The following is a 12,255-nucleotide window of genomic DNA, read 5'->3' on the forward strand; positions in this document are numbered from 1 at the left end:
ATTCTAGCTCTATACAGGGGCCGTGGGGAAGGGCAGATGGGCTCGGGCGGCAGGGGGCGCTGCGGGGCGCGCAGGCGCACGGGGTCGGGGGGATGAGCGCTCAATACATACGATTGAATGAATGAATGAATTCTAGCTCTATACAGGGGCTGTGGGGAGGGGCAAATGGGCTCGGGCGGCAGGGGGCGCTGCGGGGCGCGCAGGCGCACGGGGTCGGGGGGATGAGCACTCAATACGATAGAATGAATGAATGAATTCTAGCTCTATACAGGGGCTGTGGGGAGGGGCAGATGGGCTCGGGCGGCAGGGGGCGCTGCGGGGCGCGCAGGCGCACGGGGTCGGGGGGATGAGCGCTCAATACATACGATGGAATGAATGAATGAATTCTAGCTCTATACAGGGGCTGTGGGGAGGGGCAAATGGGGTCGGGCGGCAGGGGGCGCTGCGGGGCGCGCAGGCGCACGGGGTCGGGGGGATGAGTGCTCAATAAATATGATGGAATGAATGAATGAATTCTAGCTCTATACAGGGGCCCGTGGGGAAGGGAAGGGCAGATGGGCTCGGGCGGCAGGGGGCGCTGCGGGGCGGATGAGCGCTCAATACATACAATGGAATGAATGAATGAATTCTAGCTCTATACAGGGGCCGTGGGGAAGGGAAAATGGGGTCGGGCGGCAGGGGGCGCTGCGGGGCGCGCAGGCGCACGGGGTCGGGGGGATGAGCGCTCAATACATACGATGGAATGAATGAATGAATTCTAGCTCTATACAGGGGCCGTGGGGAAGGGAAGGGCAGATGGGGTCGGGCGGCAGGGGGCGCTGCGGGGCGGATGAGCGCTCAATACATACGATGGAATGAATGAATGAATTCTAGCTCTATACAGGGGCTGTGGGGAAGGGAAGGGCAGATGGGTCGGGCGGCAGGGGGCGCTGCGGGGCGCGCAGGCGCACGGGGTCGGGGCGGGCCTGAGGAGAGCCGCCATTTTGGGGGCCTACCTGACGGTGGGCCTCGTTTGGAAGGAGGTTCGTGTCATGGCGGACGCCGCCATCTCGGGCAAAGCTGAGGCGGCGTCTTCGTCTTCATCGTCGTCGCCGTCGGCCCGGGGCTTGGGGTGGCCGAGGGCCGGGGGGGGGCTGTCTAAATATGGCGGCCGAAGCAGCAGCAGCCCCATCGTCTTCCCTCACAGGCCTCCTCTGTCCCCATGGCAACCCCCTGCAGGGACCAGGATGGATCAACCTTGTGCTAAACTCCCATCTCTTTCCACAGGCCTTTCCCGATTAAGGCCTCTTCCCCCCTGTCGGGATCATCTTTGCATTTGGATCTGTGGGCGTTTAATTGGTCATAATAATGGTGGCACTTGCTGAGCGCTTGCTGTGTGCCAAGCACTGTTCCAAGCGCTGAGGTAGATCCACGTTCATTAGTTAATTGTGGTACTTATTCAGTCATATTTATTGAGCGCTTACTGTGGGCAGGGCACTGTACTAAGCGCTTGGGAAGTACAAGTTGGCAACATATAGCAACAGTGGGCTCACAGGCTAGAAGACTAGTAGTCTAGAGACTAGTAGACTAGAAGTCTAGTTGTGAATGCTTACCATGTGCCAAGCGCTTTTCTAAGTGTTGAGGTAGATTCATTCAGTTGTATTTATTGAGCGCTTACTGTGGGCAGAGCACTGTACTAAGCGCTTGGGAAGTACAAGTTGGCAACATACAGCAACAGGGGGCTCACAGGCTAGAAGACTAGTAGTCTAGAGACTAGTAGACTAGAAGGCTAGTAGTGAATGCTTACCATGTGGCAAGCGCTTTTCTAAGTGTTGAGGTAGGTTCGTTCAGTTGTATTTATTGAGCGCTTACTGTGGGCAGGGCACTGTACTAAGCGCTTGGGAAGTACAAGTTGGCAACATGTAGCAACAGCGGGCTCACAGTCTAGAAGACTAGTAGTCTAGAGACTAGTAGGTCTAGTAGAGTAGAAGTCTAGTAGTGTGCTTACCATGTGCCAAGCGCTTTTCTAAGCGTTGAGGTAGATTCATTCATTCATTCAATCGTATTTATTCAATACGATTTATTAATCGTATTCAATCTGTGGGCAGAGCACTGTACTAAGCGCTTGGGAAGTACAAGTTGGCAACATATAGCAACAGTGGGCTCACAGGCTAGAAGACTAGTAGTCTAGAGACTAGTAGACTAGAAGTCTAGTAGTGAATGCTTACCATGTGCCAAGCGCTTTTCTAAGTGTTGAGGTAGATTCATTCAGTTGTATTTATTGAGCGCTTACTGTGGGCAGAGCACTGTACTAAGCGCTTGGGAAGTACAAGTTGGCAACATATAGCAACAGTGGGCTCACAGTCTAGAAGACTAGTAGACTAGAAGTCTAGTAGTGAATGCTTACCATGTGCCAAGCGCTTTTCTAAGTGAGGTAGATTCATTCATTCAGTCGTATTGAGCGCTTACTGTGGGCAAAGCACTGTACTAAGCGCTTGGGAAGTACAAGGTGGCAACATATAGCAACAGTGGGCTCACAGTCTAGAAGACTAGTAGTCTAGAGACTAGTAGACTAGAAGTCTAGTAGTGAATGCTTACCATGTGCCAAGTGCTTTTCTAAGTGTGGTAGATTCATTCATTCAGTTGTATTTATTGAGCGCTTACTGTGGGCAGAGCACTGTACTAAGCGCTTGGGAAGTACAAGTTGGCAACATATAGCAACAGTGGGCTCACAGTCTAGAAGACTAGTAGTCTAGAGACTAGTAGATCTAGTAGACTAGAAGTCTAGTAGTGAATGCTTACCATGTGCCAAGCGCTTTTCTAAGCGTTGAGGTAGATTCATTCATTGTCGTATTTATTGAGCACTTACTGTGGGCAGAGCACTGTACTAAGCGCTTGGGAAGTACAAGTTAGCAACATATAGAGACGGTCCCTACCCAACAGCGGGCTGTGGGAGTAAGTGCTTACCGTGTGCCAAGTGCTTTTCTAAGCGTTGAGATAGATCCAAGTTCATTAATTAATTGTGGTAGTAAGTGCTCACCATGTGCCAAGCTCTTTTTTAAGCATTGAGGTAGATCTAAGTTTATTACTTAATTGTGGTAATAAGCGCTTATGTGCCAAGCTCTGTTCTAAGCGCTGAGGTAGATCCAAGTTTATTAATTATGGTAATAAGCGCTTACTATGTGCCAAGCCCTGTTCTAAGCGCTGAGGTAGATCCAAGTTCATTAGTTAATTAATTGTGGTAGTAAGTGCTTACCATGTGCCAAGCACTTTTGTAAGCGCTGAGGTACATCCAAGTTTATTAATTGTGGTAGTAGGTGCTCACCATGTGCCAAGCGCTTTTTCAAGCGTTGAGGTAGATCTAAGTTTATTACTTAATCAATTATGGTAATAAGCGCTATGTGCTAAGCGCTGAGGTAGTTGCAGGTTCATCAGTTAATTGTGGTAGTAAGTGCTTACCATGTGCCAAGCACTTTGCAAAGCATTGAGGTAGATCCAAGTTTATTAATTATGGCAATGAGTGATTACTATGTGCCAAGCCCTGTTCTAGGCGCTGAGAGAGATCCAAGTTCATTAGTTAATTAATTGTGGTAGTAAGTGTTTACCATGTGCCAAGTGCTTTTCTAAGCATTGAGGCAGATCCAGGTTCATTGGTTAATTAATTGTGGTAGTATGTGCTTGCCGTGTGCCAAGCGCTTTTTTAAGCGCTGAAGTAGATCCAAGTTTATTACTTAATTGTGGTAATAAGTGCTTACTATGTGCCAAGCCCTGTTCTAAGCTCTGAGGTAGATCCAAGTTCATTAGTTAATTAATTGTGGTAGTAAGTGCTTACCCTGTGCCAAGCACTTTTCAAAGCGCTGAAGTAGATCCAAGTTTATTACTTAATTGTGGTAATAAGCGCTTACTATGTGCCAAGCCCTGTTCTAAGCGCTGAGGTAGATCCAAGTTCATTAGTTAATTAATTGTGGTAGTAAGTGCTTACCCTGTGCCAAGCACTTTTGTAAGCGCTGAGGTAGATCCAAGTTTATTAATTAATTGTGGTAATAAGCACTTACTATGTGCCAAGCACTTTTCAAAGCGCTGAGGTAGATCCAAGTTTATTAATTGGGGTAATAGCGCTTACTATGTGCCAAGCCCTGTTCTAAGCACTGAGGTAGATCCAAGTTCATTAGTTAATTAATTGTGGTAGTAAGTGCTTACCCTGTGCCAAGCACTTTTGTAAGCGCTGAGGTAGATCCAATTTTATTAGTTAATTGTGGTAATAAGCACTTACTATGTGCCAAGCCCTGTTCTAAGCGCTGAGGTAGATCCAAGTTTATTACTTAATCATGGTAATAAGCGCTTACTATGTGCCAAGCCCTGTTCTAAGCGCTGAGGTAGATCCAAGTTCATTACTTAATTGTGGTAGTAAGCGCTTACCATGTGCCAAGCCCTGTTCTAAGCGCTGAGGTAGATCCAGGTTTATTACTTAATCATGGTAATAAGCGCTTACTATATGCCAAGCCCTGTTCTAAGCGCTGAGATAGATCCAAGTTCATTAGTTAATTAATTGTGGTAGTAAGTGCTTATCATGTGCCAAGCGCTTTTCTAAGCACTGAGGTAAATCCAAGTTTATTGCTTACTAAATTATGGTAATAAGCGCTTACTATGTGCCAAACCCTGTTCTAAGCACTGAGGCAGATGCAAGTTCATTAGTTAATTGTGGTAGTAAGTGCTTACCATGTGCCAAGCACTTTTGTAAGCACTGAGGTAGATCCAAGTTTATTAATCAATTATGGTAATAAGCGCTTACTATGAGCCAAGCCCTGTTCTAAGCACCTAGATATATCCAAGTTCATTAGTTAATTAATTGTGGTAGTAAGTGCTTACCATGTACCAAGTGCTTTTCTAAGCGCTGAGATAGATCCAAGTTCATTAGTTAATTGTGGTAGTAAGTGCTTACCATGTGCCAAGCACTTTTAAAGCGCTGAGGTAGATCCAAGTTTATTACTTAATAATTATGGTAATAAGTGCTTACTATGAGCCAAGCCCTGTTCTAAGCACTGAGATAGATCCAAGTTCATTAGTTAATTAATTGTGGTACTAAGTGCTTACCATGTGCCAAGCGCTTTTCTAAGTGCTGAGGTAGATTCAAGTTTATTACTTAATCAATTATGGTAATAAGCGCTTACTGTGTGCCAAGCCCTGTTCTAAGCTCTGAGATAGATCCAAGTTCATTAGTTAATCAATCAATTATGGTATTAAGCACTTAGTATGTGCCGAGCACTGTTCTGAGAGCTGAGGTAGATCCAAGTTCATTAGTTAAGTAATTATGGTAGTAAGTGCTTACCATGTGCCAAGCACTTTTCTAAGTGCTGAGGTAGATCCAAGTTCATTTACTTAATTATGGTAATAAGTGCTTACTATGTGCCAAACCCTGTTCTAAGCACTGAGGTAGATCCAAGTTCATTAGTTAATCAATTATAGAGAAGCAGCATGGCTCAATGGAAAGAGCACAGGCTTGGGAGTCAGAGGTCATGGGTTCAAATCCCAGCTCTGTCAATTGTCAGCAATGTGACTTTAGGCAAGTCACTTGACTTCTCTGTGCCTCAGTTACCTCATCTGTAAAGTGGGGATTAAGACTGTGAGCCGCACGTGGGACAACCTGATCACCTTGTATCCTCCCCAGTGCTTAGAACAGTGCCTTACACATAGTAAGCACTTAACAAATGCCATTATTATTATTAATTATGGTATTAAGCACTTACGATGTGCCAAGCACTGCTCTAAGCTGCGAGGTAGATCCAAATTCATTAGTTAATCAGTCAGTTGTGGTATTAAGTGCTTACTATGTGCCAAACACTGGTCTAATCTCTGAGGTAAATCCAAGTTAATTGATCAGTTGTGGTATTAAGCACTTACTATGTGCCAAGCACTGTTCGAAGCACTGAGGTAGAGCCAAGTTCATTAGTTAATCAGTTGTGGTATTAAGTGCTTGTACCAAGTGCTGTTCTAAGCTCTGAGGTAGATCCAAGTTCATTAGTCAATCAATCAGTTGTGGTATTAAGTGCTTACCTTGTGCGAAGCACTGTTCTAAGCGCTGAGGTGGATCCAAGTTCATTAGTTAATCAATTATGTTATTAAGTGCTATGTGCCAAGCACTGTTCTAAGGTCTGGGGTAGTTGCAAGTTAATCAGGTTATCCCATGTGGGGCTCATCAGGCTGGACACAGTCCGTGTCCCATGCAGATCTCAGTCTCAACCCCCATTTTACAGATGAGGTAACTGAGGCCCGGAGAAGTGAAATGATTTGCCCAAGGGCACAGAGCAGACAAGTGTCGGAGCTGGGATTAGAACCCATGACCTTCCGACTCCCAGCCCCATGCTTTATCCACTATGCCACGCTGCTTCTCTGTGCCCCATCCCTAATACTTAGGTACATAGGTTTAAATTTTATATTATGCATTATTAGTACTAATGTCTGGCCCCTTCTAGACTGTAAACTCATTGTGGGCCGGGAATGGGTCTGCTAATTCTGTTCTCTCCCATGTGCTTAGTACAAATTGTTGCCAATTTGTGCTTCCCAAGCGCTTAGTACAGTGCTCTGCACATAGTAAGCGCTCAATAAGTACGATTGATTGATTGATAGTACAATACTCTGCTCATTGTAAGCACTCAATTAGAGAAGCAGCGTGGCTCAGTGGAAAAGAGCATGCTCTTTGGAGTCAGAGGTCATGGGTTCAAAAGCCGGCTCCACCAATTGTCAGCTGTGTGACTTTGGGCAAGTCACTTAACTTCTCTGTGCCTGTTACCTCATCTGTAAAATGGGGATGAAGACTGTGAGCCCCCGTGGGACAACCTGATCACCTTGTAACTTCCCCAGCGCTTAGAACAGTGCTTTGCACATAGTAAGCACTTAATAAATACCATTATTATTATTATTATTAAATAACATTGATCGATACCTGTTTGTGCCTTTAAAAAGCACCAACACTTTCAGTGTGTCTTAAGTGTTTTCATAAGGCACACTCAAATGTGCAATGTAGTACCTCTAAGAGTGAACAATTCCAGAGGAAAGTGGTGTGTGAGAACTAGTTGAAAGCTTATTTCTGTGTTGATTCCAGGTTGTAAGTGAAAGGTTAGTAGTTTTTGCATCCACGAGAGTTTGTTCCTGAAGAAATTAGGGTTTGTGAAAAGCTTGGAAACTTTTTTTCATTTTCTTTCCATTTAAACTAGTACTTACCAAATGAGTGAAGTCCAACAGGTTGATTCTTTTTCACAGATTACTGGAATCTTTTTTTTGTGGGGAGGTGTGGGAGAGGGGGTAAGCTTGTCAAGGGGAGGAAGTTTGTATGTTTTTTATGTCGTACACACCTGAGTGCCTAGTACAGTGCTCTGCACAATATGATTGACTGAACTTGATTTGAGTGTAGCATAATTTCTGTTTTCGCCTTGGCTTTTGAAATGTTTGGCATGACACTCTGATGATGGTCCTCCTGAAATGCAGTGAAAGAATATATACTTAGGTTTTCCTTCAAAAATCCGCATTTCAGAATTATCTAAATTTATGTTTTAGAATTGAAAGTAAGTTAGCAGGGGAAAATGAATCCAGGAACATGAAAAAAAATGATTTGGCTAATTTCCTATCTTCTTGAATAATAACTGTGAAATTTGATAAGTGTTTACAATGCGCCAAGCCCTGTACTAAGATCTGGGGTGGGTAGAAATTAATCAGGTTGGACAACTGCTCCACCTGGGATTCACAGTTTTAAAAAGTAGGGAAAAAGGCTAACACACCTGAATATGGAGGAAAATAAATTATACTGTAGTCAAGGAAAATTTGGGGAGGTTTACTATCCTCTGCTGAGTAGGTATGTTATCTGTCCAGTGAAATTTCAGAGTTCTGTGGTAAACAAAGCTAATGTTGACTGTCTCATACAAGAACACTTCTTCCCTATTTTTTTAACACAATATGCCCCTTCCATCAATTTTAAAAATTATCCCTCAAATTTTGAGACATTAATGATTTCTTTTAAAAAAAACTCTCCCACTAAGATTTCAAGTAGTACAGATTTAAATATTTATGCACTTTCCTAAAGTAAAATTCATAGCATTTCTATATCGTCTTTACAATGGCATAGCAATTTCTCAGCTAAACAATTGCATTTAACTGTCAAAGCAAGATTGGGTTCTGGGAAAGAAATAGGAAACCAGTGTGCCTACCTTTATTGAACAGATGTATTCTAAAAGACTAGTGGAAATTATATAAAAGGAAAAACGATCTTACAGATTATGGCAGGCGTGTCAAATGAAGAGATTATTTCTAGGGCAAACCATTCTCCTTAGTACTTACTGGGGTTTTAAAAAAGGATTGTGGAGTTGATTTATTCAGGCTAAAATGATGTCTGATCGAGAATATAATAAGCTTTGCAATGTGCAAAACACATACAGACATTACATTTTCCACAGTTTCTAGCTCAGTCAGTGGGATGGACAAATATACAGAAGAGAAGAAATTATAGACTAAATTCAACAATTTGGAATGAGTAAAATAATGATAATTTTGGGGAAAATGGAGATCTTCTGGGGCTGGTTCAGACTAACACCCTAATGACCCAAGCCTTTAATACACTTACCCCCGAAGTCCCAGTTTCAATTAGATCAATTAGATTAGTTTCAATTTTCCAACATATCCATCTATATCTACCTGGGGGAAAACCACTTTAATTTAATGGAGAAATTCCATATGAAGTAAGTTGAGATAACCATTTCCTTTAGTAATGACTGAAATCCAGATAGCTTAGGAAATTGCCTCTTTAATGTGCATAAGATTTCCTTTTAAATGTGAGAAAAGAGGTAAGGAAATATCTCTTAAATATGGTGTTTTTGTTAACTTTCTAAGTAATAACAATGTCTCGAAAGCCATCTCGGGACTTTTTCAAAGTAAAAAGCATTTGTGCGCTGAGCACCATCAAATTAGGCGTGCATTGTACATGGATAGTAGTCTCCTTTCTAGAGAACCTCACAAAGGATACTGTTGTTCAATCTCTGTCCTAAAAATAGTTCGAAATCACTTGCCTGTGCCCCAAATAACTGTTTCTTGGCCAAGCAGCCTTTTTTAGTTTTGATTTTTGTCCCAGCTGTCCCTTACAGGAGCAATACTAAATCATTTTGGGAATATGAAGTGTTTCCAGTGTCTTTCTTTATGACCTTTATTCAGTGTTGACCACTAAGGAATTGGTTATCCTGAAATCAGTGTAAACAGAGTAGCTGCAGTCAGCAAGGCATTTCAGTAGCAAGTGAGAAAAAATAGAGGATCAGAGTTCATTAAGATCATTAGAACCTGGGCAGGCATAGTATTTTTTGCATCATCAGTATCATACCACCACATCCACTGGGTAATAGTGCTGCTTTTCAGCTAGTTAGTACACTAACACATGTAGTTCACAGCTTTTGCGCCTGTTGAAATACATTTTTGGGTTGTCAATTTTCACTCAGCAAATGTCAATCAGGAAAAATCCATTATTGTATAATGGGAAAAGTTTAGTGAGCTCTACTCACCCTTGTTTTGTAAATTCAAGAAAATAGGGCTAAACTTGGGTAAACGAAAATGGATAGAAAATGGAAAATGCCAAGAAAGGCAAATTGTACTCTACCATCCTTGGTTGAAGGACCCTACGGTGTACGTCTAAATTTAAAATTAATTCTATGTGACTCTTACTCACAGGAGTCAATAAATAATAATAATAATGGTATTTGTTAAGCTCTTACTATGTGCCAGGAACTGCAGTTAACTCTGGGTTGGATACAAGATCATCGGTTTGGACACAGTCCCTGTCCTGCATAGGGCTCACAGACTTAATCCCCGTTTTACAGTTGAGGTAACTGAGGCACAGAGAAGCTAAGGGACTTGCCCAAAGTCACACAGCAGACAAGTGGCAGAGCCAGGATTAGAACCTATGACCTTTTGATGCTCAGGCTCTAACCACTACCCCATGGTGCTTCCCCAGTCTCCGCAATCTCGCATCACCTCCTGCTCACATTGTAAGAATAGAATTTATTGAACCCTTACTGTGTGAAGAATAATCAATCAATGGTATTTATTGAGTGCTTACTATGCACAGAGCACTGTACTAAGCTCTTGTGAGAGTGCAATACAACAGACGTAACAGACACGTTTCCTGCCCATACTGAGCTTGCAGACACAATATTAATTGCTTCAATAGAATTAGTAGATATGATACCTGCTAGATTATAAAACCCTTGAGGGCAGGAGAGACGTGCACCAAATAAATCACAGAAAGGGGAAAAAGGAAGAAAGGGTAACTATATGAGTGATTCAGTAATAGATTATGTAAAATATGTGCAAAAATACTATAAGAGGTTGAGAGTGCTTAAGTGGTGCTAAAGTAAGGAGCATGAATGTAGGGAAGATTAGAATTTAATCAAGAAAGCCTCCTGAAGGAGAAGTGATTTCACAAGGATTTTGAAAATAGGGAGAGCTGTGGTCTGTGGAATTTGAAGGGGGAAGAGGGTTTCAGGCCAGAGGGAAGGCAGGAGCAGGAAGACAGAGGCAGGAAAGAGATGAGAGCAAAGCAAAGTGAATAGGTCAGCCCAGGAGGAACAAAGTGTGTGAACTCGGGGGTATTGGGAGGAGGAGAAAGAATTGATTGAATTCTTGAAAGCCAATGGCCAGGGATCTTGGTGCAGAAAAGAATGAATAACCCCGTTTGATTATTTTGAGGTGTGGGGAGACATTTGTAAAACGTTTTAGAAAAGTGATCTGGGCAGCAGAGTGAAGTGTGGATTGAGAGGGAGGCAGGGAGGTCTGCAAGGATATGACAAGCTTGGAGAAGTGTGGCAAATTGGATGGAGAGGAAGGGGCAGGTCCTAAAGATGTTGCAAATAACAAACCAACAGGGAGGTGGGATTGAAAGAGGGGGATCGAGGATGATGCCAAGGTTGTGGGCTTGGGATATGGGCAGAATTGTGGTGGTGTCAACAGTAATGGGGCAGTTAGGAAGTGGAGAAGATTTGCGAGGGAGGATAAGTTCTTTTTGGATATGTTGAGCCTGTGGGAGAGAAGCAAGATTAGAGAGAGAGAGAGGGAGAGGTCCGGGTTGATGAGGTTGAATTAGCAGTCACCCATGTAGAGGTGGTAGTTGAAGTCATGGGAGAGTGGATGAGCCCCTTGAGAAACAGGGTGCACTTATTGTGGTAAGCGCTTATTATGTGCCAAGTACTGTATTAAGTGCTGGAGTAGATAAAAAAAAATCATCAGGTCCCACATGGCGCTCACACTGTAAAAGGGAGAACAGGTACTGTATCCCTATTTTACAGATGAGGAAACTGAGGCCCAGAGAAATTAAGTGACAGCCGACAAATTGTAGAACCAGACTCAGAACCCAGGTCCTCTGACTCCCGGGCCTGTGCTCTTTCCAGGGGAAAATTGGCAATGTAGCAAGGGTAGATATCAACTTCAGAATTTCTTATTATAATTAATTCATTTGATCGCACTTATTGAGCACTTACTATGTGCAAAGCACTGTACTAAAGGCTTGTAATATCTCTTGTAATATATTTTTGTATGATTTTAGCGTTTCAGGAACATCAAAGGTTCAACATGAATGAAGAACCAAACTGCAGTAGAGGTGAAGTACAAAAGACGTCTTTATGTTTAAGAGAAAGTTTGCTTGAATGCATTTTGTTCATTTTTTTTCTTTGTATTTTGGCTTTAGTTGAGGAAGTAGTCGGAAGCTATGTGGAAGACCCTTTAACATTTTGGGCCCAGGTAAGATGAAAAGGAACTTGGATGCACAGTGTTGTTTTTGCGCGAGTAAAAGCAGGAGACAAAAGAGCGTCATCTTTAATCAGCCCCAACTATGCTCAAGACATTGTTCCAGGCCAGGGTTTCTCTGAATTCCACATCAGGATGTATGATCAATCGATCGTATTTATTGAGTGTTTACTGTGTACTTGGGAGATTACTAACAGAGTTGGTAAATACACTCCTTACCTAAAAAAAAATTTGCAGTGTAGAGGGGGAGAGAGACATTAAAATAAATTGAGAGAAGCAGCCTAGACTAGTGGTAAGAGCATGTTCTTGGGAGTCAGCGGTCATGGGTTCTAATCCCAGCTCTGCCACATGTCTGCTATGTGACCTTGGGCAAGTCACTTAACTTCTCTGTTCCCTCGTCTGTAAAATGGGGATGGAGACTGTGAGCTCCATGTGGGACAGGGACTGTGTCCAACCTGATTACCTTGTATCTACCCCAGGGCTTAGAACAGTGCTTGGCAC

General features: G+C 43.1%; 1 protein-coding gene across 1 annotated transcript in view; it reads left to right on the plus strand.

Annotated features, from left to right (window-relative positions):
* Positions 1–977: 977 nt before the first annotated feature.
* STK31 (serine/threonine kinase 31) overlaps positions 978–12,255 on the plus strand; it is a 60,262-nt gene continuing 48,984 nt past the window's right edge. The window contains exons 1-3 of the mRNA XM_038769525.1: positions 978–1,022; positions 11,555–11,608; positions 11,696–11,748. Coding sequence (XP_038625453.1) covers positions 11,581–11,608; positions 11,696–11,748 — 81 coding nt within the window. The 5' untranslated portion in view covers positions 978–1,022; positions 11,555–11,580. The remainder of the gene's footprint in view (positions 1,023–11,554; positions 11,609–11,695; positions 11,749–12,255) is intronic.

This window comes from Tachyglossus aculeatus, chromosome 2 (genome assembly GCF_015852505.1).
Source record: "Tachyglossus aculeatus isolate mTacAcu1 chromosome 2, mTacAcu1.pri, whole genome shotgun sequence".
Taxonomy (NCBI): domain Eukaryota; kingdom Metazoa; phylum Chordata; class Mammalia; order Monotremata; family Tachyglossidae; genus Tachyglossus; species Tachyglossus aculeatus.